General features: G+C 42.0%; 2 protein-coding genes and 2 long non-coding RNA genes across 4 annotated transcripts; 3 read left to right on the top strand and 1 right to left on the bottom strand.

Annotated features, from left to right (window-relative positions):
• Positions 1–1,725: 1,725 nt before the first annotated feature.
• Positions 1,726–7,068, top strand: LOC125559772. The gene is made up of 2 exons (XR_007306440.1): positions 1,726–1,862; positions 5,632–7,068. It is a non-coding gene; the product is annotated as an uncharacterized LOC125559772 (long non-coding RNA).
• Positions 7,069–7,908: 840 nt separating this feature from the next.
• LOC5503245 (probable basic-leucine zipper transcription factor K) lies at positions 7,909–12,140 on the top strand. The gene is made up of 3 exons (XM_048721872.1): positions 7,909–8,472; positions 8,626–8,679; positions 9,374–12,140. The coding sequence occupies exon 3, from the start codon at positions 9,512–9,514 to the stop codon at positions 10,061–10,063; it is 552 nt and encodes a 183-aa protein (XP_048577829.1). The 5' UTR covers positions 7,909–8,472; positions 8,626–8,679; positions 9,374–9,511; the 3' UTR covers positions 10,064–12,140.
• Positions 12,030–13,963, top strand: LOC116610621. The gene is made up of 3 exons (XM_048721871.1): positions 12,030–12,631; positions 12,705–12,950; positions 13,431–13,963. Exons 1-3 carry the CDS (start codon positions 12,426–12,428, stop codon positions 13,591–13,593), a joined length of 615 nt encoding a protein of 204 aa, XP_048577828.1. The 5' UTR covers positions 12,030–12,425; the 3' UTR covers positions 13,594–13,963.
• A 559-nt stretch (positions 13,964–14,522) lies between these two features.
• LOC116610929 lies at positions 14,523–16,720 on the bottom strand. Its single transcript, XR_004293440.2, has 2 exons — positions 15,636–16,720; positions 14,523–14,805 (listed from the first exon to the last, which is right to left on the bottom strand). It is a non-coding gene; the product is annotated as an uncharacterized LOC116610929 (long non-coding RNA).
• Between the last annotated feature and the right edge of the window lie 7,412 nt (positions 16,721–24,132).

Genomic DNA, 24,132 nt, shown 5'->3' with positions numbered 1-24,132 from the left:
GTACTCATCCTTGTAAACATGGCGTTACTTTGATAAACACATGGATGATCGTAAACACATCTTTTGTCTGATGTTTTTTTATAGCAAGCTTACTAACAATCCTTGTTTCTGCGCTTGTCGACTTTGTTGACATTCTTTAGTTGAGTTATTTGTAATGGTGAAACCTGTAGTTCGCTCTTGATAAGATTTGTATACCAATCGTGAGGCTGAAGCAATCGTATGTGAGTTTTATCATTGGCTTTGTTTGTATCCAGTGCACCTCGGCCAAAATCTGTCAAACGATCTGGGTATGAAAATAAAAACGTTTTGAAGATGACGACGACGACGAAAAAAATGCCCAATTTATGACTTCGGGATTCCACAAGAATCCCTCATAATGAATACAAATCAAATAAGAATATCAAGGCAATTTAAAATATAAACATACGATAACAATCCAAAGAAAACTCACCAACAAGAGAGGTAGAAGTAATTGAGGAGGACTGTCTCTGTTGTTTTCTCCTGAGTCTAGATGCCCTCTCTCCTTCAAGAGGCCTTTGGGTTTGATCTTTAGATAAGAGTGCTTCTTTTTCCTGTTTGCAATGATGTTTTATTACATGAACGAACGGAATGATAAAGAACTACAATGAGTTCTGACCGGGCTAGTCCCAGTCCTTCCACAGGGAATCCAAACAATGCTCTATCTCCCCCCAAGTATTTAGTGTTCCTGCATGGTGGGGATGATAAATACTGATATATAACATAACAATATAACAATGTGTCCTTTTGACTAATGTTTGTGTTCATTGTTCAAGTAGTCCTTTCTTGTTGTAGTCCTGTAGCCTCCTCAGGGCTAAGGGTATCTTCTCGAGTGGGGGGTTGGATGGTGGTTTGGCTGGGCTTACTGGTTCGGATGCTTCCGCTGATCCTGGCTCAGTTTCTGGTGGTCTGGTTGGTGTATCACTGCCTGTTGTCCCAGTTCCTGGCCCAGTGTCTCTCGTGAGCGTGGGGCTAGGTCGTGTGGGTGTTTCGACGGAAATTCCAGTGGGGCTTGTTGTTGCTGTGCCTTTTGGGAGTTTGGTTAGGCTTTCTTTCGGTCTTGCTTGGGTTGCTCGGCTGATGAATTTGAGGTCATCGTTGAGTATCCGTGGTGGCTGTGGTGCTTGGACAGGGATGTATTTCCGTAGGAATTTCCGGTTACGGAGAGTTATCCTTCCGGAGCCGTCGACACGCACAACGTATTGGTCAAATTGCCGTACCACAATGACAATGCCTGTCTTGTCCCATCGTGTTGGATTGGGGCCTGTCTGGTTCTGGATCCTCACGTGGTGTCCTATGGCAAGAGGGGGAAGTCTCTTTGTATGTTGTGACCATCTCTCTGCTGCCCTCATGTGTCTGTTCCTTAAAGCTTCTTCTCTGAGGGCAAGGGTGTCCCGCCAAGTGGGGTGTGGGATATAGTGCCCTGGGAGGATCGGGATTGAATCCTTGATTGGTCTGCCGAATATGCATTGTGCTGGTGACAGCTTGGTGCTTGGGTCTGGGGTGTTGCGGTATTGAAGTATCGCTTGTTGGAAGGCATTGGTGTTGAGTTCACCATGTGGGCCGGTGTTGTTGGTGATGAGCCGCTTGACGGTTTTCACTCCTATTTCAGCTCTACTGTTGGAGTGGGGAAACGCTACTGAGGATAGGCGGTGGTGGACTCCCCACTCCTTGAGGAACTGCTGTGTAGGATTGGCGACAAATTCTGGTCCACCGTCACTTGCGCACTCATCAGGGATGCCAAAGGTGCAGAAGGTGCGCCTCAGACATTCTACTAGGCCGGCGGAGCCATCACGAGCCTTTTCGACGATTGGCCAGTTAGAGTATCTGTCCACTGCTACCAGGTAAGTGCTGCCTTTGTAGTGGAAGAAGTCAGCACAGATGCATTGGAATGGGTAGGCTGGCAGTATTGGTGGGTAGGGTGGGGCGCTTGGCTGTGAAGGTGTTATGCGGTTACAGTAGGAGCATCGTTCCCGTAAGGCGACAATGGCAGGTGTGATTCCTGGCCAAAAGACTGATGACTCGGCGCGGGCAGTCATGGATGTCACGCCTTGGTGTGCAGAGTGGAGTGCTTTAAGTATCACCTCTCGTAGGGTTGGGGGAATGACGATGCGATCCTTGTAAAGGATGACTCCATCGATGGTGTGGAGATCGTGCCGGAATCTGTGGTATTCTTGGAGTGCTGGGGCGAGGTCGTGCTGCGCTTCTGGGAAGCCGGACTCAATGATGGCGGTCAGGGAGTGGAGATTTGGGTCGCTGGTGGTTTCTAGTTTCACCGTCTCCCAGGTAACGGCCATGGTGTTGAGGGTGGATGTGGCTGAGGATACCAGCTCTTTGTCGATCCCGTAGGAGCAGGATTCTTCTGGTGGCTCCCTAGTGCGAAGGCTTGCGAGGGCAGCGTTGGCTGGGTGAGGGCTGTTGGAGGCATCGATGGTAGCTATGTCGTCAGGCAGCGTCATCATTTCAGGGGTTGTTGAGCCCATTGGGTGGCGTGAGATGGCATCCGCAGCTTTGTGTCTTGCTCCAGGGATGTGGACCATGCGGAACTTGTAACGGAGTGTCTTCTCTTTGAGGTTCCTGAGCCGGCTGTTGGGAATTTCATCAAGGGACCGATCACCAAATACCTTCAATAGGGGTTTGTGATCAACGGCGACAATTAGGTTGCTACAGCCTAGGACAAAGAAGCGAGCCTTGTCCAGAGCATCGGCCACAGCCAAAGCCTCACCTTCGATTGGGGCGTAGCGTGATTCTGCTGCGTGAGTGAAGCGACTGCCTACTAATGTCACTTTCCATCCACTGCGACAACAGAATGGGGCCGTGGAGGGGCATTTGCAGTGTTTTTGAAGTAGCCAAAAGCCGATGCCAGTTTTGGACCAGTCAGTTGCTAGACATGTAGGCTTTGATTTGTCAAAGATGCGGACGCCGTCCTCGATTTCTCTGATGATTATAGACTTGGATTCTTCGAATAGCTGGTCAAGCTCTTTGGTCCAGGTGAACTGGGTGCCAGGCTTGAGTGATGCTCGGAATGGCAGCATGCGTTCGGTTGCAGCGAAGGCATATGATACCTGATTGATCAGTCCGAACCACGACCGCATGTCGGTGACGTTAACTGGTGTGGGGAATTTTCGGATAGCATCCAGGTATTTCTGGCAAGGGCGTACGCTGTTACGTGTAATTTCAAACCCGGCAAACTCGACAGTGTCAGCTGCGAAGACAAACTTGTCTGGATTGAGTGTGATGCCATGTCGACCACAGAGGTCAAGCCAATTGACTGCCTGGTGGAAGCTGCTGTTGATGTCGTCCGCCCATAGGAGAGTGTCGTCAATACACTTTGTCTTGTTTGGCACGTGGGAGACAATCTCATCGAACCGTCGGGAGTACCCATCACCGGAGGCGATGTATCCCTGGGGAGCTGTCTTATAGCGGTATCTTCCCCAGGGGGTTATGAATGTGGTGAGGTGGCGGTCATCCTGGTGTAGTGGCACACTGTGGTATCCATTCCAGCAGTCAAAGACTGTTTTCTTCGTGTTGTAGGGTATTGAGCGTGCCTGGTGGAATGGGCTCTGGGTGTGATGGGTCTCGCGTGTGGCATGGAGGTTGAGTGATTGGAAGTCAACGGTCCGGCGGGGCTTTCCATTTTTCTTAGCACAGACTACCATGCGGTGACACCATGTGACTGGTTCGCCGACTGGGACAGGCTCAAGAACGCCGAGTGCCACGTCTTGGTCTAGGCCGGCCTTCACCTCCTCCTGCCAGTGGAGGGGTACCGGTATGGGGGTGTGATGGGCGACGGGTTTGGCTTCGGGGTCGACCATGAGTCTCATTGGTATGCCATCCATTAGGGGAAGTTGTTGGTGTTCGCAGGTGTTGAATGTGCTGGACTTATAATAATCGAGGAGCCATTCCTGTAGGTTTGCTCTGTTGTCTTCTGTTGCAGGGAATGGTGGCTCCGTTGGCTTAGGTGGGGGCATCTGGCGTCGTGGGCAGGTGCATGAGTTGTCGGGTGTGTCCATTGTGTTCCCCTTGTTGGACGAGATGGCGGCGCTGTCGCTGGTTGGGTGATATAGGCTTTCCCCAACCGTAGGAAAGCTCTCTGAGATAATCCCGAGGTCTTTGCATGCTTCCCGACTTAGGAACAGGCGGTCAGATTCATTGGTGACGTAGACAATCTGCCTTGTTTTGGCTTCCAATCCAGGCTGGTTATTGCCTGTCAGGCGTAGGATTACGGCTCCAAGTATTGGGATGCCAGTGCCGTTGGCTGCATGCATGCGTGTAGTTACTGGTATGAGATCTGCTTCATTTAGCCCGAAGCGGCGGATGACACTCAAGCTGGCGAGGCAACTTTGGCACCCGGCGGGTAGTTGGGCTGATTTTGGCTTGTTAGTCACTGGGTGAAAACCGAGGGCGGTGTAGTCGTCTGGCTGTATGGTGGCGGTAAGCGAGATGTAGGGTTGTGGCTGTGATGCACTACGAATCCAGCGATTGCTAAGGTTGTCGTAGAGGTGATGGTCCAGGGAGATGCCGTGGATGGCATGATCATCGCTGGAGCTGTTCACACTGCAGAGGGCATCGAAGACTGCGTTTTCTGTGTGTTTTCCTGCATCGGTCACGTGGTGGGGGCTTTGACCAAGTGGTTTGTCTTTGTTTTGGCACATGATTGCGACATGGTTCGCACGACCACATAACTGGCAGGTGGTTCCATATGCGGGACATTCCTGTTTCCTGATCTTGGGTGGGGCCTTGACACCGTGGCCCTGTTTGCCACAGTAATTGCAGGTTCCCGTACCATGTTGGTCTGAGGATTTACGATTTTTGTGTTCGCTTTGCTTCATGTTGCGATATTGGCTTCGAATGGCCTCGGCGCCTTGTGTTTGTAGTAGTCGCCCCGCTGACCGTTTCCCCGACTCCTTTGCCTCAATGAATTTTAGGGCATCCTCGAGTGACATTTCTTGATCTTTTTCACCAAGGAGGTCGAGCTGGATTTCCTCATCGGCCAGACCGCGGGTGACAACGTCACGGAGTATGTTCTCTGTGTAGTTGACCTCTGTGTTGCAGTTGGGGCAGGTGATGAGAAATTTGCAAACGCTTGCCTGGCCACGTAGTCGTGCGCAGAAACTTCGGATGGGCTCATCTCTGTCCTGTCGCATGTTGTGAAGTTGTACTCTGGCCACCATGGCATTCTCCTCACGCACAGCCAGTTTCTTTATGGCCCCTAGGACTTCTGCTGTACTTTTGTTTGTTAGGGACCCCCCTGCGTTTCGTGTGAGGTCTTTGCGAAGATGTTCATCACAGCACTCCAGAAGCTGGATAGTCTTGTCTTTTCCTGTTATCTTTGTGGCTTCGACGTAGTCTTGCCATCTAGTCATGAAATAAGACCATTCCTCACTCGTTCCGGCGCTGGAAACTGTGGGCCGTCGGACCTTCTCCACTTTTGCTGTTTGGTTGGGGGTGCTTGGGGTTTGGTTGGTTATGTGGGTTCCATTGGAATGAACTGAGATTAAAACTGCTGCTAGTTCATCTTTGACATCTTCAGTTTCATATTCACAGCCTGGGAAGGGGCATTTGAATTTTGGCATGGTTTCTTGGCTTTTAAAAGGCTTGTTTGGTTTGTAGTTGGAGCTTCAGTGAAATCCAAGATGGCGGCCGTATTTTCGTGTTGACGTTTTGCTGTTGTTGTGGGCTGTTTCTGCTTCTTTTCGGCTTGGTTATCCTGTATCTGCGTTCCTCAATGTCTTTGGGAGGTAGGTAGTTCTTTATCATAGATAAGAGTGCTTCTTTTTCCTGTTTGCAATGATGTTTTATTACATGAACGAACGGAATGATAAAGAACTACAATGAGTTCTGACCGGGCTAGTCCCAGTCCTTCCACAGGGAATCCAAACAATGCTCTAATCTTCATTTGATTCGTACTCCGAGTCCCTTTGCTTTTTCCAGAGCCTTTGCTCGTCATTTAACCTGTACTCAGAACTTGTCTGTCTTTTTCGCACTCTCTGCTCCTCGGTGAGTGCACGGTCAAGCTATCTTTGCTGAGCTCTTTGTTCTTCCGTCAACACTCGTGGCCTGCGTGACCTCTCCTCCTCATTAACTTGCTCCTCCCGTTTTATTTGTTCTTTTTGTTCAACAATAATGAATCTAAACGACATGGCATGGTTTTAAAAATAGCCCGATGGTATAAAAATGTCTTAAATGTGAACACAAGTGCACGAGAGACTGCCGCCATCTTGATTTTAGATGCTCTCAAAAGTGGAATGGACACCACCGAGTTTATAAACAATACATGAAACCTAATCAATTTTATTTTGGTGTTTTTTCTTTTTTTTAGATTTATGATAATAAATCCGCGAGGAAACCTTTTTAACATGAAACAAAATGTCCAATTCAACACCGTTGTTGAACTCGTCCTTGCAAATAAGCTATGTAACGCTTAGCGATCTGCGCGAGCGTTGAGGGACAAATTGTCACATGCCAAACAACTTTTCGTGCAAATCTGCGTAGTGTTTCGGAACTGTTTTACTGATCGAATGTCCACAGAGATCACGGAAAAATCGGGTAGATTTACGGTGATTTAATGGACGAAAACGAACGTAAACTGAAATACGATACAGAATCAACTAATTAATAAATTGTGGTAAAAGTTACAGGTGTGATAGAATCTTGTGTCGGACATTCCAATCATACTTTATACATTACAAGTAGTTATTGCTAAAGACTAAAATGCATAAAATCATACAACGAAACATAGCATGAGCATAAACACATTTCAATGATGATAAATGGTAAATAGCAATCATAATAAAGGCTATAAGAACACTTTACTAGAAAAATGTCTAAATGTACATGCTTGCGGGAATTCCACTGCAAGCAATAGAAAAAAGTTCCAGATACGACTGTTCTTTAACTGAGGATAGCAAACCACAAGCATGAAACTAAGGCAAGATTTGTACTGAGAAAACTAGACTAAAACTCTTAAGAACGAGCACTTAGGCTAAGGCGTTGTCACGTATCTATAAAGAACAATAGGTCCTTGTAAGACTAGATCATTCAAATAACTAAAATCTCTAAAACTACAAAACTAAATCTTAGGTCATAGGGAGCCTTAGTATTATAGTATAAAGAATAACACATCGGTTCCGGGATTGATCTCAAATTGCCAAAGGTAAGATACAAGTTAGAGAAATATACACTCATCCTGTTCTGATAGAAACTCTAACTAAAACTGCTGGCGAACCGTCCCCCAACTACACACGACGAGCACGTGTAAGCTATGACGCACCGCTAGGCAAATAATGATGATAACCAATCAAAAAATAGCAAAATAATCGAGTGTCAATCAAGAATCTGAGAGCCTCGATCTCATGTTTCTTACATGACTCCCCTGAAATATGAAATATTTCAACAATAAAATCAATTTTCATTTGTTAGTTAAACGAATTAATGCTAAAATGCCTAAGCTGACTAAAATGTTCACCATGAGAAAAATCTCACAGTTCATCACTTACAGTACTTTGAATGTGGACTTTAAAAGCACACTAGCATACACACATTGGCACCAGTCGGGCCAAGACGGGACGCTAGCACAGTCTATTACCCGTGCAGTTCGGCAACCATGGACAGCTGTTTCGTCCTTGTTAGGACTCGTCAGCATGGCATAGCCGGTTTGCCTCAGTTAAACTTCATCGGCGAAAAAACTGCAGGGCGACTTCGACTCGAACAAAGTGCTTTAAACCACAGCTTAGATCCATGTGGAATCTAGAGCTGCGACCGGGCTAGCGTGATGCCAATTGTGCGGATCACGCATGCGACCTTCGCTAGTCTAAAACTCCGTCGGATAGCCAAACTATCCTTGCGAGTATGTATACATAAATGTGGACTTTAAAAGCACACTAGCATACACACATTGGCACCAGTCAGGCCAAGACGGGACGCTAGCACAGTCTATTACCCGTGCAGTTCGGCAACCATGGACAGCTGTTTCGTCCTTGTTAGGACTCGTCAGCATGGCATAGCCGGTTTGCCTAAGTTAAACTTCATCAGCAAAAAAAGTGCAGGGCGACTTATAGTTACCAGCATAGCTACGGTGAGCTTTTTTAAACTTTTACTAGCAACCAAAGCCCAAAGTTGTAGGTATCGAACACAATGGGTTGCTCAAGTTGAATGGCGCACATGACTTGTGCTCTCGTGGCTGAATAATAGTCTTGCTCTTCTGCCGCCATCACGTCAGCCTCGGAGGTGGTTTGGTTTTTCAGTTTCGCAGCCCTCCTTGAAAAATATGACTGGATCTGCTGTGGAGTAAGGAATTCGTCTATATTAGGGACTTTAAGAACCGAGAACGCGGCGGGTCTAGGACGCGAGCGGAAGTGTTTTTTTCACATTTTGCCCAACAGCGCATGCGCATGAAGTTCTCTCTTCTTGGCGGGAACGCGACGAATCGATTTTTGAAGTGCTGTAGAAAACGTGAGTATTCAGCGATACTTTTAATAGAAAGGAAGCATATTCCAAATATTTTTTCATTATGTATGTGAAGTTTATTGCTTTTTCTAGAGGTAGAGGTTTTACAGAAGTCAAGGGAATCGAGTTTTGATTAAAAATGAACGTTTTTTTTCTTAGCAGGTGTTCAACCATGGCATCAAATGTGCGAGATGCAAAGGACAAACCTTTAAAGTATGTCATCTCATTATCTTTGAATCTATAGTGTATTTTCTATGTTCTTCTGTTATAACTTCTGTTGGATTTCTAAATAACGTAGGCTATACTGTTTAGCTTATTACATAACGGAGCGTAAAATACCCATTTGAAAAAGCCATCCTTTTTTTATAAGTAAGATATTTTAAAGTTTTTAAAGTTATCGGGTTTACCAGACTAATTTTATCGGAAAATAACTTCTATTTATACGTGAATGTACTGAAGTTTTGGGTTCTGATTTTGTTGTTTTACCTTGATTCAATTTGTCAATAATTTCATTTTCATACAAATGGAATACATTGGTCTTGTAATGTATTACTTATAAGTAATACACATGGATAATCTCTTACATGTCTGTAAAAAAAGGTTCAAGCATCCATGTTGTCAACACTCATGTGCAACACTGATAGATTGGACAAAAAAGTTTACACTTTATTTTGCTTTTATTTAATTATCTAAATCTTATCATCATGGCCCACATTAATTGAAAGCTTAAATATGTATTTAGATCTATCTTTATTGTCTTGCAAACTTTGTTTTCATTTTTCTCAGTCATATTTGATTGTGTTTGGAAAGTCACACAAGTTCACTGTAGGGCTTTTTATTCAATATTTAAACATTCTATCAGGGATATAATGGTGTGCATGTTGCAATAACAATTTTTTTTACACAGCAATGTGATCATGTACTGGTCGACCTCCCACAACATAATGTACTGTTTACCAACCCCTTCCAGTTCAAAAAATCTTCAACTGGGAGAACGGAAGCGTGGAAAAGCCTTGCTGACACTCTAAATAAGTGTAACACTCCAATGTTTAATGTGGACTCAAGAGCAGTAAGGGACCACTTGGGAAACTTGATTAAGAAGTACAAAAAGCAGATGAGGGCCGAGGAGAGGGCATCAGGTATCGCCCCAGATGAGCCCAGTGAGCTGGACCAATTGATCAAACAGATTATTGAACTGGAAGAAACTACAGTACCAGAGGATAGTCAGCGTCAGGCGAAAGAAAAGGCTAATAAAGCCAAAGCTGAGGATGTCAGACTGACAGCTATGGAAAGGCTGTCACAGACAAAGAAGAGAGATTTCAAAGAGGGTGATGTTGATGTAGAACCCAAGCGACAAAAAAGGAAGGGAGGAGATGCAATTGAGTTTTTGAAAGAGAGAGCTGACAAAAACAGTGAACTTAGAGAAAAGGAGCTCAACATGAAAAAGGAAATGCAACAACAACAACTACAATTGCAGCAAAAGAATACAGAAATGATGCAAGCTATGGTACAGCAACAGCAACAACAACAGCAGCAGCAACAAATGCTCATGATGCAACAGTTCATAGGAGTGATGGGGAAAATGTTGAACAAATAAGTATTTGATATATGACATGAAGAAACTGTTTACTTTCCAGTTTTTAAATTTTACAAGAGCATAGTTACCTGTTTTACAATAAATGCACTGTATTGTATGAGAAGGGGATATTTAGACATATTTTTTGCAAATTTAATTTATTCATCTGAGTCAAATATCAAGATACAAGAAGCTATTTTGAGAAACCTTGGTAGCTTAAATTTCCTTGAATTATAAAAAAAACTATTTAGGCTAAATTGAAAAATTCAGGTTCTTATGCGCGGGGAACTACTGTACAGTATAGTGTCTATTTGTGCTTGATTTGCACAAAAATGTTATTTTTATTTAAAACAAAAGTTAAAATTTTTATTATCATACAAGATTATATATCTTTAAATACATTTTGTATAAAACATAATATATTTTACAGCAAATGTTTCTATTTTTCACTGTTAACAAATACATATGCACCATTATAAAAGTGATGTGCACATTTTTGTTGTGTTGTTTTGTTGCCCCACCCATCACTTGTTTAAATAGTTTGTCACTGTACTACCTGCATTATACAAACTCAATTTGATTGTTTATTTTCTTTAGTTGAATTAGTTAACCAGTGTAGGAGGATCAAGTCCAAAATATTCAGAGGTTGTGTTGGAGTAAAGGCATGTTAAGCCATTTCTCAGAAGGGCACAGACCATGTACATCTTTCCAACATGACTGAGTCCAATCTTGAGCTTTTCTTGAAGTCAAGAAATTTGAAATAGTTATAATAGTATAATAGTAATATAATAGTAGTATATAGTATATAATAGTAATGTCAGCAAAAAGCCATTCAACTGAAATACGGACTGTACTCATGGATTCGTTGAAGTCTTGCATTGGCCCATTGAGTACACCCATTCTAAAAGGCGCTTGCAGATGGTTGCGTAAGGGGTATGCTGGATCCCCATAGATGCACATTTCTTTGACCAGCTGGAGAAAAAGCATGTTGTGCCAAGCTGTCGTACAATCCTGAGACTGCCAACATTCTTGCATCACGCATCCTTCCCGCGGCAAGCCCGAGTTCGTCAAACACAGAATTCATCCAATTGAACTCATCCTGTGAAACGTCCAGCATTGCCACACCATAAAACTCGTCAACGAAACATTCACTAAAACACCCATGATGTTTAAAATATAAACCACAGCTTTTGTAGTGCCCTGACAAGACAAACTATCCGTGCGGAGTCCAAACGGGAATGAACTATGGAAATATAATTGATCGTTTTAAAGTCCCAACATTTATAATCCGCGGGATCCACAGGAATTTGACGGAAAGCACGGCTCAAATCCTTTTTGGAAACGTGACAACTACGATCAAGACGATTAACAAAATCAACAAGCCTGTCGACTGCCGGAAGTATTGGTACTGATCGCCCAGATATGAGTCCTTTGGAATTCCATCATTAATAGCGGAGCTCCCACGAGGCGCATCGCGGAGCCCCATACCTAAGAAAAAAGGGCATATAAAACAAATATGGTAACAAATATTGATAACCCATCGATTCGAGTTTTTGTGATGCGATGTCCGTCCATCCCTTAAAATCATCGCATGACAACCAAACTGGTAGGTGTCATTTGTGTGTGACAAGGGAGGCGCAAATCTGTGGTCAAGTGATTTGTGACGTCATCAATGACGTCACTAGAAGCAAAGATATGCTGACGTCATCAAAATAAAAATATTTATATTTCACAAAGGAAACATCATATGACAACCAAACTCGGTATGTGTCATGTAGGTGTCAAGGGGGATGCAACAATATAGTCACGTGTTGTGTGACGTAATCGATTACGTCATTAAAAACATTGTTTCACAACCAAACTTGGCAGGTGTCATGTTTATGTCAATGGGGGTGCAAAAATACGGCCACGTGATTTGTGACGTCATCGAGGCCGTAGCAAAACTATTCCGATTTCATTAAGAACAAAAATTCCCATATCTCATGAACAAAACATTTAAAGAGCCTGAGTCACGAAAAATAATATTAGCCTATATTAAGATCAACATTCCTTGGGTACTTTGCCAAAATCTGATGTAAATTTGTTTAAAACCCGCAAAGTTATGGTATTTTCTTCCGAGACGATTGACGGCAATTCGGTATCAATTTTTGTCCCCCTTTTGGAGGACTAGGTTCTAGAAAACTCGCTTTGATTATCGACCTCGCTCTCATGAATGGCCTCGCTTTCGTGTGATAACGCGTCGTTTTGCGTCATAATGTTGGCTTATCTTTCCCGCGTTCACTAAGTCTCTTCAAATATATATGGTCAAGGTCAAAACAATACATACAAGACACGATCCATCATACATTCAAATAATTATACCGGATTGCAAGTATCACGCAGTATGACTGAGAGTTCGTCGAATTCTTCAGACGAAAACGAAGGCTACAAAAGTGAGGAGTTTGCTGAGGTAGAGACCCAGTTTGAGCCCTACACGGATAAACCTCCGGGCTACGGGGAAGAAATTGATGAGGAATCGAACGACCCCGATGGCCTGAGGCCCCAGATCCTGGCCGACAGAGAGGATGAGACAATACCTGTCCAGGAATGGTAAATTGTTTACCCTATGTTTTGTCTGAGAAACGATCGAGTCGCGAAATCTCACGTTTGTTGTTAATTATAGGTGCAAGTGTCAACATTGTGCAAAGAATGAGCTAAGCGGCGCTCTTGAGCATCGATGCTGTAGAGAAATTGAGTATGTTCATGGCAAACTAACATTCGACGGTTCGATTGAGAACTTATCATGCATCACACTGCACGAGGACTACAGAGCAATGACTAACAAGGCCGTCCTTCAAAACGTGGCGCCATTGCTGAAGGCAAGGACAGGGCAAGCATACAGGCGGCGTACAGGAGTATCGGAGAACGAGTAAGGAATTTTTTTGTTATACGTAGTTGAGAATCATATAAATATAAAATGCCATATACGAAGTTCTAACCCATGCGATTACAGGTTTTGGTTCAGGGTCTTCGCTCTTTGATATCTGTTATTTTCACATAGTCGGACCATTTGAAATTGAGGGAGTAGAAGAGCTATCTCCATATTTTTTTTAGCCCAAAAGCATTGCAGTTTTTCACAAATTTCCCCTTACCTCATGGGCTATTGAGGATACAAGCACCATTTAACTTATTGCTGTTATAAATTGTTTTTCGAAGTTTTTTTTATTAATAAAGACATCGTTAACTGTGATTTTTATTATGGGGTATAATTTATTTCTTAGCGAGTTCATACTTTGTGGAAGATAGGAGCAGCCTTTGACCCTGAAGAAATGTCTTTTTTATCCTCACACATAACTAATTAGTTATTGCTGTTGCCTATGACAACGTAATTCTTTGTGCTATTTTACAGATTTTTTAGGTCAGTTGCCTATCGCTGGATAATTCGGTGGATATGTGGCCATATGGGATGGGAAAACACTTGCCCATTGTCTGCGTGCATTTATAATGACATACGGACAAGATATCAGACACGGCACCTACGGCCAAGGGGATATCAGGAGGCCAGGAGCTGATGAGGCATTGATGTATGGCTACATTCCGAATATGGCTCAACCAATGAGTACTGGATATATATATATATATATCTTTTCATGATTTTATTTTGTATAGTTTGATTTGTATAGTTCTTGAAATATATGTACATGTTTGATAGATAAAAATAGCAAAAAACACCCTGAAAAAAAAACCCTGATGAATTTATTTTTAAATTAATTATATTTTGTATTTATTTTACCAAATGGGCAAAATATTAAATAACGTATTTATAGATGTTTTCTTGTTACTATTTATTGAAAGTGAGTAATATTGATCCAATTTTGCAGTCAACTCAGTCAATGGAAAAAAATCTACATTGATGTTGAAAAAAAATAATCAGCAAAACAATATCTGTGAATTCCATCTACAAATGTAAAATAGAGAGTGGTATCAATTAACACTAACTGTTTCACAAATTGAAATCACTCTAATTTAATCCAACTCCCACTAACTTAATCTAACTGGTGGCTCTATCAGGACATGTTTTCTTACTGTGGCTTTCATTGGTGCATTGCATTTTTTACAACGAGGTTCTATCTTTCTTGCTTTTGGGGCAGCTGTGGGTTGTTCCTGCGCAGCAGCTCTCATGTCCTCTTGGACATCAACTACAAAATCATGTTTAAAAAGAGAACTATTAAGTCTAGTTCTGTGCTACATAGAAAGGGTGGATTATTTTTTTTATCTGGCTGGCTATAAAACAAAAAGACAATTTTCAACAAAATCAACCTGTAATATTTATTAAAAAAAAAACAACAACAACAATAGAAATAGCTGCAAGAGCAAAAAAGGATCTAAATTGAACAGTCCAGACAAGTATGTTGTACTATAGGCATCAATCTGAGTAGTAAGTCTTTGCAAATGCTTTCACGGTGCATTTTGTTTGTGGTTCTTTTTTAGTTATTTTTTCACTGCTGTTGAAGGTGTGGATATCCACCAAATGCAATGTTTGACAAACATGTTTAAATGTTTAGCCAGGCCTTAAGCCATTGCCACACATACCTGATGGATAAAGGGGGGTGGTGCTATGCCTTTTCCTCTTCTCATAAACCTGGATGGCTTCACTTCTGGACACTCTATTTGGAAATTGTTGGCTAAGGGGCTCTGGCACCTTTTTTGGTATCTCTCACGAATAGCTGTCAACTCCTCCAGTGGTACAGTGAAGAGTACCTTGCTGATATCATCTACATAGTCTGCAAACAATAAGATAAATAATTATGACAGGCATAGATTGTACAATAAAACCTTAGTTTTGTGAGCAAAGTTTCCATTCAAAACAATTGTCTCTCACCCTAAGGTTGAGGGGTTAGGACATTCCCTAGAGAAATTTAAATATCCCAACTACTTCTAGAATAAAATGTGTTAGCGACAATACCCAATCAGAGACCAAGTTAAATAACAATACCCTCTCTGGAATTATTAGTTGGAACATAGCCCTTTAGGAGGCCTGAAATAGTTGTCTTTTGTAAGCCTTCGGTAATAAGACACCAAAGACAAGGCTTACAAAAGACAACTACTTCAGGCCTCCTCAAGGGCTATGTTCCAATTAATAATTCCAGATGAGAGGGATGTCTTTGGTGTCTATTTTATGGGAAAACATCTCTGTTACTCAACTCTTCTGTTTCATAGGGTTAAAAGAAATCACCATAGCAACGAAGTAGTCTGATAAAATGAAGGAAAATAATAAATAATATTGAAACCAGGTGGTAAATTTAGTTTAAAGTGAATTTTCCTTGGAGTGTTGCAATTATTTGTTTGCTAGAAAAAACAACCCAAAAGGTCTGTTACATGAAAAATAACATTTTTAGGGGTAAATTTTTTTTTCTCTTTTTGTCTAGATTGCTTTACAGCCAGTTTATCCAACTTGTGTGATGCATGGTGTCTAGGCTACGAAACCCTTTGCATATATATAAAAAGGATATAAATATATCATGGTAAAATGGCCTATCTGCGGTATTGGCATGAAAATTATTACTTAAAACAGGCGAACATGCTTACAGATTTCACACATTTGAAAACTTACGTGTCTTTGATCACGAGCGGACGGTTCCTATTGTCTTCTTACCGCCGTCCTCGGTTGGAATCGACCCGGGGATTAGCCGTCTATTAAACTTTAAATTTCCAACATTGAGCTTCGGCCCATCATAACACTCTTTCTTGAAGTGGTCCGAATATAGTGAGATGTTGTCACCTCGTGCACGAAAGTCCGGTCAATGTTTCCGTACAAATTTCTCTCACTCGTGCCTCAATTTGCGGTCTTTGGGAAAGTTATGCATCGAAATATTATCCGTGTAAGACGTATTTTTGCAGCTAACATTATTCGGTAGGCCTGCTACACAAAATCGGCCCTTATTTTTTCCTTTTATCGCGAGGGTCACCGTCGCACGTCTTACTTTCTCTGTCCGCCATATTGAACTAAACCAACATTATGACGCCGAGCACGCACACGTGATCGAAAGCGTCGTCACGTGATTGCTTGGCCGAGCGATTGATGGAGGGGACAAAAAGCGCGGAAAGTTTGAAATTCCCTAAAAAACAATAACTTTTCGAGGTTTTAAACGATTTCGCTCAAATTTTCAGCCAGTGTTTTTCAGATATCAATATTCAAATAAACTCTATTTTCGTTTCGTGACTGAGGCTCTTTAACAACCAATCTTGGTATGTGTCATGGAGGTGTCATTGAGGTTGCACCAATATAGTCACGTAGTAGTGATTTTAGTCCTGTGCAGTGATTGTCTTGTGCTTATTTATATACAACAATTTCTTGAATCACTGGGTTCTATTTTTTTTTTCGACGTTTCGGCAATGCCTTCATCGCTCGGCGCCAGGGTGTTGTGTTTGATGATAAGCTTGGACTCCACTCGTTTTCGGGTATCGGTGTCCATAAGGCCGGCTACCAGCACCGCCACCTTTATATCATTGACAGCATGATTCATTTGATTTAAATAAGCTGGTACTGGTAGTTTAGCCTTGGTGTTTATCCAGGGATTCTAAAATTACGCGGGATTCTTTGCTAAATTACGCGGAAAATCAATCACTACGTGCTAAATTACGCAATTAACAAATGGACATTTTCGGCAATCTCCCCTGCCGCAAAGGTAGGTTCCTACTACTTGATCAGTGTCTGATGGTATGCTGCTGTGAACCAAGATGTCCTTCAAGTTCCCGATCACGTCTGAAGGCTTTCAGAGGGGGTTTAGGGAATATTTATTTCGTACCGACATCGTTGCGTAAGATGTTAAAATTACGTTCAAGGATGGTGGACACCTCGCGGTTCTTTGGGTGAAAAGTTGTGACAAGTGGTGTCTGTCTTAAGCGGTGTCGTTGCCCTGGTGTGTGATAGTAGATCACCACGATTTTTCATTGCGCCTGCTCTCGTCCTCTTTTCACTATTTCCAGGGGGTAATCCCTGGAAATAGTGAAATTCGAACGCGTAAGAATCGGCTGTAAGAAATGGATGTGTTGCACTTGGAGGGGTGTGATGAGTCAAAGTTAAGATACGAGTGACTATCTGTTGCTTTGTAGTGGAGGCAATGCGGTGATCTTGTAAGACCATTAAGATGTCCAGGGATGGTAGTTTATCCTTGGAGATTGACCAGGTAAATTCTAAATTTTGGTGGAATGTAGATGCATACTCTAGGAAAGTAGTGAGTTTTGTTCACTGCAGGATGAAGCACCGGCGATGTCGTCCATGTTTCTTTTGTATAGGTCCGGTTTCTTCCCCGTTTAGCTTGATAGCATTTGTTCTTCTATGTATCCTAAGAAAAGACATGCATAATTAGGACCTAGTTTACTTCCCATGGCTACTCCTCCGGTCTGTTTGTAATATTGGCCGTTGAACTCGAATGTGTTAAGAGTTAGAAGAAGCTCGGCCATACGGAGTAGAGTTTCCGTAGGGGGATCCTTTACCTCACGTTTGTCGAGGTAATACTTTAAAGCTTGGAGTCCCTCGTTGTTTGAAATAACCTTGTAAAGCGACTTGATGTCCATTGATTGTGACCTCATCATTGACGTCACTAGAAAATATGATGAGTTAACATAAGTTATTAATTACCCATTTTGACAGGTCAAAATTAACACGTATAGACTGCCTCAAGGCCTAAGTTAAAATGCTGTTGGCGCTTAGGAATGAACAAGAAGTAATCTTAATGCCTATTGTCTTTGTCTACTCTAACCCTAAGGTTTGGATCCACTCTTACTATGATATTACAATATGTTTTTTTTTTTTGGTTGTAACAGAAAATTAATCCCTAAGAGATAGCACATTGAGGTTGATCAAAGCAATTTGAAGATATAGATATAGCAAGCTCATTTAAGACTTAATTTCTGAATTCCATTACGGTTCCAGTTCTGCTGTGACTTTGTTCTCTATGCTAGCTTGTGCCCTCTACTTACCCAAAGTATTTTGTGTTTGACGACTAGGATAATATATACATGATGACAGTAGACTCTTCATGAAAAATATCTTGATATATTCGAGGGTTTCTATATAGCGCTTTCATTTGATACCAATTTTTTTTGTCTAAACAAAATGATAGCTTAGAGGTCTTCTTGTTTACTTTGCGCTTACAAGTGATAACCCCTAAAGAATGGAATTAATTATATTGTTTATATAGATTACTCACTCTGGTTGTAACTGTCATACTCCTAACAGATAGTACATTGAGTGCAATCAAGCTAGATAGATAGACGTAATTCAGCCTACTAGCTGCAATGTTTTATGAATAAACCATCTATGTTACAATTATAATAATAATATTAAAAATTTGAAAATATGTAAGCAATAACTCATATAATGAAAAATATTAAAATGATGTAAAATTGTATATTAAAGATATTTAATAAGTCAACTACTTAATTTTAAATGGTTCAAGAAATGGTGGTAGATGAAACTTTGCCATGTTCTTTTTGTGCGTAACGGCTGTACATTGAAAGTGCGCGTGCGCCTTAAATTTACTGGGTTCATGTTTTGAGTTGGAAGGAGACTATGCAACTGGCTGCTTTGCAGGACAACTCGTCAAAGGAATGCTGGACGGTACTTTTCTCTTCTTTGGTTACAACCTCAGCCAGAGTGGTGTCATCTACGTACTTCCAGAGGTAGACCCCTTAGGCATCAAGGTAAATCATAATGAGAAATAACCAGTGACCGAGCTTCGTGCCTTGTGGGATGCCTGATGGAATTGCGCCCCATTCCGAGAAGCAGGCTTGGCCAAGCTTAACCCTTTTTTGGCAACAGGAGAGAAAATCAACAATCCACAAGATTACCGAGGGGGTGAAGTCATAGGCATGGAGCTTGTCGACCAGAATCCGATGGTCAGTCATGTCGAATGCTTTACGAAAGTCAAGTAAGATCTGACTGTCGCACCATTCCCATCAGTAGCGGATAGCCATAAATGGATCATGCTTTTAAGAGCATGTGCGGTGTTTGATCCAGGAACAGTTCCGAATTGGCGCCGGTCAACCCTTGCAAAAATTGCTGGTTTAACAAAGTGCTCCACAACATAATCCTCCGCAACTTTAGAGAGAACCAGCGTTAAGGATATCGGACGAAGATCTTTATTTACATCATTTATAGGCTTTTGTTTTGGAACCGGGCCAATATCAGCATCTTTCCAAAACTGCTGGAGTCGAGCCTCCCCAAAGGAGGCTGGCGTAACTAGGAGGTCCGCACTCATCCAGAACCAAACCACGAATGCCATCTGGGCCAGATGCTTTGCATGGATTAGAAGCAGAGAGCTTCTGAAGTACTGATAGTTTAATACCTGGAGTATGTCATCCGGAGGGAAATGGGCGTGTGCGGAGTGTGGAAGGGGTGAAAATACTCCCATTGGTTCAAGGAATGCCTCGTTGATCGTGTTCGTGACACACACTAATTCTGCTTGTTGGGATTCTGCGACAATGTCATCAGCAATATGTTGAATCAAGTTTGCAATACCACCGACAGGCGCAGAAATACCACCAAGCTTCTTAATCTCCCGCCACCAGGTTTACAGTCCTTGAATTTGATAGGGGGGCCGCTTAACTGTGTTTCACAAGAAAAGTAATAAAATACTATAGACCACCTCTTTGTTATTGTCCCCTCTATTATCTATTATAGACTTATCTTGAGACAATCATTTAATTTTATGGCCCCTCAAAACAACAAACACTCCATTAATCTGTTGGAAAAGTGGCTGCCTTACAGTGGTGGTTTAATAATAACTAAAACTGCTTATCCAGTGCTTTTATCGAGAGCTATTTGTCAAAGAAACTGTAGTATTTGTAGAGGTGCAGCATCTTTCTTTGATAGGTCGAAGAATAGCAGGTAAAGGCCTATACTAACCTTCTTACACTCGCGACGCGACGGAAGTGAGCGATTCGACCGCCTCCCCTCTAGTTGAGGCGACCACGTGCGTGACATTTATGCAAATTCGTACCATATTTACTTCCCGTCTGCCGCTTAGACAGACCGCTTCGTCATAACGTAAGGTCCCTATTGTCCTCGATTTCTTCGTCTTTAGACATGGGTCCTTTCTTATATTTCAGGCATTTTGTAAAGACTTTCTTTCGTAGACTTTCTTTCATCTCTACTTGTTGTGAATCGGTAGAGTTAATCGATCTTCCGCCGTGTGATAACCAGTTTGTTTGAGGCGAAATTCGACAGCGGACTCTGAGAAAATTGTAAATTCCTTGATTTAAGCAATCCATGACAGTAATAGAGTTTCTCGAATGGTTTTCCACGCGAAGCGTGGTTACATAGCTTGCGCGGGCAGGCAGGCGATGCAGAACCACAAGGCTCCCGCGCGATGACCAAAAAACTCAGTTGCAAAGTTATAAATCTTTTTTTTATACTGCTGCGCTGGCTCCGCTATTACCCCTAGATATTTATATTCATTTGACAACCGCACGTGTATTTCATCATGATATTTATGTTCACACGAGCTTATATTTACCGACAAATCTATGTGAGTTGGAGTGGAATCCAGTAGTCTTTTTGGTACACGAATTGCTTGGTCGATTCCCCATGTTTTTCAATTAGAATTTTGTGTAAGAGTGATCCATTTCGACATTAATGAAGTGTAAAGGAATAAAAGTCAGAGAAGAGCCATTGCGCTATAGCATGCGACACTGTAAAACTGAGCCACTGGTTTCCATGATCGCGGTGTGTGAACCTGGTAATACTCCCTTTTCAGGTTCTTATTGATTATTTGGATAACCGCTGACAGAGCTTGCTGGCGGATTGGAAATGAGGCAAATTGGAACACAGCAAAATGTAGAAGCAAACCAGTAACAAATTGTGAAAATCCGTGTGATGTCTTAAATACGCCTCTGAATGCTTAAAAATACCTCGGAAAACTTTACAATACGCTTGGATGTGTTGTAAAAAATCTATGGAACTATCAAATAAGAGAAAAAGTTCTGGTTTCGGTCGAGAATGTACTTATTTTGGCTGCTCGAATGCCCAATATTCGAAAGAAGATGGCGGTCTAACAGGGCTTAGCTTGTTCAAGTGTCCCCCAAAGAATCCACGAGATCGCTGGTGTAACCTGATTAAAAGGGAGAGAGATGTGCAGGATTGTTACATGTTTCTTGTATTTAAGGCCCCAAATATCATGATTTATAGTCTGGTAGGGGTTGATATTTTGATATTCTTCAAAGGGTTTTTTATCATATAAGCATTTGTGTATCACGATATTATCAGAATATTTAATAAGGTACAATTACTTCTAAGGCCCATGATATAGTGATATATCATGATATCAGAATATTTAATGAGGTGCTATTTTTTCTAAGGCCCATGATATTTACGTTTTTCTTTAGTATGGATTAGGTTGAACGACCTAGTGTCAAAACAGTGTCAAGTCTTAAAAAACATAAATAGAACGAAGTTAATAATATGTTTATGAAAACATTCTAAAATAAAGATTTGATGTTACTATTATATAATTCTGACTGGTGATGAGTAGAACGAAGCTATGTAAGTATAAGGAAAGCTTATACCTGGGATATGAAAGGGCCTGTAACTTAGTACCGTGCTTCCGAAATCAGGCAAAGAATGGAAGTGCAGGTGCGAAACACCCTGCTCCAACAAGTGAAGTTTTTGGTTGATATTTTCTGTTGTGACCTGATCGTGGTTCTATTATCAGAAAGCCATGAGTGAATACGGTACGTGTTTATTGTAGATCTGTGTGATTTAACTTCTCCCTAATCATACATGTGCTATATGCTAATTACAATATTTGTGATCATGTGATTAATATGACGTAATCATTAAGTCATTAGATTACTATATTCCTCCCTTTTCAGATACTTAATATGTATATATAATTATAGAGAATCATTTCTATGTGCAATCATAATCTGGAAATATTTTAAATCAATACATAACTGTAACAATAATGTGTCTCGTTTTGAGTGTTCACTGTTCTTTCCATTTAGTTCATACTGTTTTTACTGCGAATAATCTCGCAGTCTCCAGTCAAATATAGAAATGTGTTCCCGTCCTGATCGTCTTGGCTGTGAAGTCACTTCTGCCTGGTGTATTGGCTGGTGTGTTTGCTCCTTGAAGCATGGTGGTATCTTTTTTATATCTCTACCCTCTTCCTCTCTTTCTTCCTGTGTGTTCGGTGTCGCAGACTTCAGTTGTTTAACTCTTGATGCATCTCGACAATCTTTTCATCTCCGATTCTCCTTGACTTGACTGTTGACCCTTTGGTTTCAGTGATGATATAGATATGCGTTTCATATGGTGTTTGGGCTTTTGTCTTCTTGTCCCGCTTGATCAGAATGGCTTGTCCTACTGTGAGCTTGTGTGTTGTTGCTCTGTGTCTTTTGTCGTGGTACATTTTTTTCACTATCCTGTGTCGGTTTGTCTGTTGGAAAGTGTTCCAATTTCGTTCTTACTTCTCTGTTCATCATCAATTCGTAGGGTGTCTCTTTGTAGCTTGGTGTGGTGTGTCTCTGTAGGCTAATAGCATGTCGTTATCTTGTTTATAAGCTTGTTAAAGCTTTCAACTTGGCATTGGGCTTTCGGGTGTCAAGGTGTGATTTTTTCATGTCTGAATCCTTCTTCAGCTGCAAACTCTGTGAATTCTGTGGAATTGAACGGTGGTCCGTTTGTACGACTTTTGGTACACCGTGTGTAGCAAACATCTTAAGTTTCTTACGGGTTGATTTAAGCGCTGTTGATGTGATAAACTGTACTTCCGGGTATCTTGAATACTGGTCTGTGACCACTAGTACATGTTGTTTGGAAATGGTCCACAGAAGTCCGCCTCTACCGTTTCCCGTGGTCTTTCTGGTAAACGTGTCATTTAAGCTGGCTCGGTGTGGTGTGTGTTTGTTGATACCTGGCAGCTGAAGCATGTGCTAACGATGTCCTCAATCCGCTTGTTCATTCTTGGGAACCAGTATTTCCGCTTTAGTAGCTCCTTTGTCTTTGTTTGTCTTTGCTTGTGAGAGATTGTCATTATCTTGTCCCTCAGAGATTCAGGTGAAATTATCTTGTACAGTCTTAACACTACGTCGTCGCTTGTGTAGATCTCTGCTCGTACATCATAGTACGGTGCTAGGTCAGGGTCGTTTTTGTCCCATTGTCCCGTGTGAAGTGCTGTCTGTAACTTCTGCAGTACTCGGTCTTCTCTGGTTGCTGTCTGTATGGTTTCCATAACAACTGCGTGGTTGGTCTCTATTATTGCTTTGATGTAGTGCTCGCTGTCCGATTGCTTTTCGTCTGGAATCGCATGTCTTGATAGATAATCCGTCATATTGGATTTCCCTTGCGATGTGAATTGCTGTGAAATGGAGGTTTTGCATTCTCATCACGATCCTCTCTATACGTGGCCGTAACTTGTTCAACAGCGGTAGTAATGGCTTGTGATCTGTCGCCAGTTGGAAGTGTGGTGATTGTAGGAGGTACATGTTAAGTCTTGTGGTAGTAAATTCTGCTGCAAGTGCCTCTCTCGATTTGTAAGTAGCGTTTCTCTGTGTCTGTCAGCGTTCTGCTCACGAAGTGTACAGGTTGGTATCCTTCGTCAGTCTTCTGAAATAAACCGCCTCCTAGTCCAGTTGGGCTGCCGTCGCAGATAATCAGCGTTTGCCGTTCAGGTTTGTAGGGAATCAGGACTGCCGTAGTTATCGCTCTCTTCAGGTCTTCAAACGCCTTTTGCTGCTCGTCGTTCCATTCGAACCTTGCGTCTTTGGGTGTCAGTCTCCCCAGAGGTTCGCATCGACTTGAGAAGTTGGTGATGTAGCGAGACAGGTATGCCATCATTTGAAGCAACGATCGTTACACAATCTCTCTCTACACAACACAATATAACACCCCGTACTCAAGGAGCCAACTGTCCTATACTATCTATCTCCTATTTGCCATCCATTTCTTTCTTTTATACCCTATCTGCACGCTTTCATATTTTATTCCCATCACCGGCCTTGTAATTCCATTTAATTGTCAACAATCTCACATTACACTCCACAAGATTGAATAATATGTTATCCTAAGAAGTTATCAACAGGTAATTATCACCTTCCTTCGAAGG

Source organism: Nematostella vectensis, chromosome 14, assembly GCF_932526225.1.
Source record: "Nematostella vectensis chromosome 14, jaNemVect1.1, whole genome shotgun sequence".
NCBI classification, from domain to species: Eukaryota; Metazoa; Cnidaria; class Anthozoa; order Actiniaria; family Edwardsiidae; genus Nematostella; species Nematostella vectensis.
The sequence above is the reverse complement of the archived record's forward strand: the minus strand, read 5'-3'. Positions and strand labels throughout refer to the sequence as shown.

What these genes read in the sequence shown, in the direction of transcription:
- LOC116610621 (XM_048721871.1), top strand. Translation starts at nt 12,426, where the DNA reads ATGACTGAGAGTTCGTCGAATTCTTCAGACGAAAACGAAGGCTACAAA. An exon ending in ACAATACCTGTCCAGGAATG is followed by an intron (nt 12,632 to 12,704) that starts GTAAATTGTTTA and finishes TGTTAATTATAG; the next exon opens with GTGCAAGTGTCAACATTGTG. An exon ending in ACAGGAGTATCGGAGAACGA is followed by an intron (nt 12,951 to 13,430) that starts GTAAGGAATTTT and finishes GCTATTTTACAG; the next exon opens with ATTTTTTAGGTCAGTTGCCT.
- LOC5503245 (XM_048721872.1), top strand. Translation starts at nt 9,512, where the DNA reads ATGTTTAATGTGGACTCAAGAGCAGTAAGGGACCACTTGGGAAACTTG.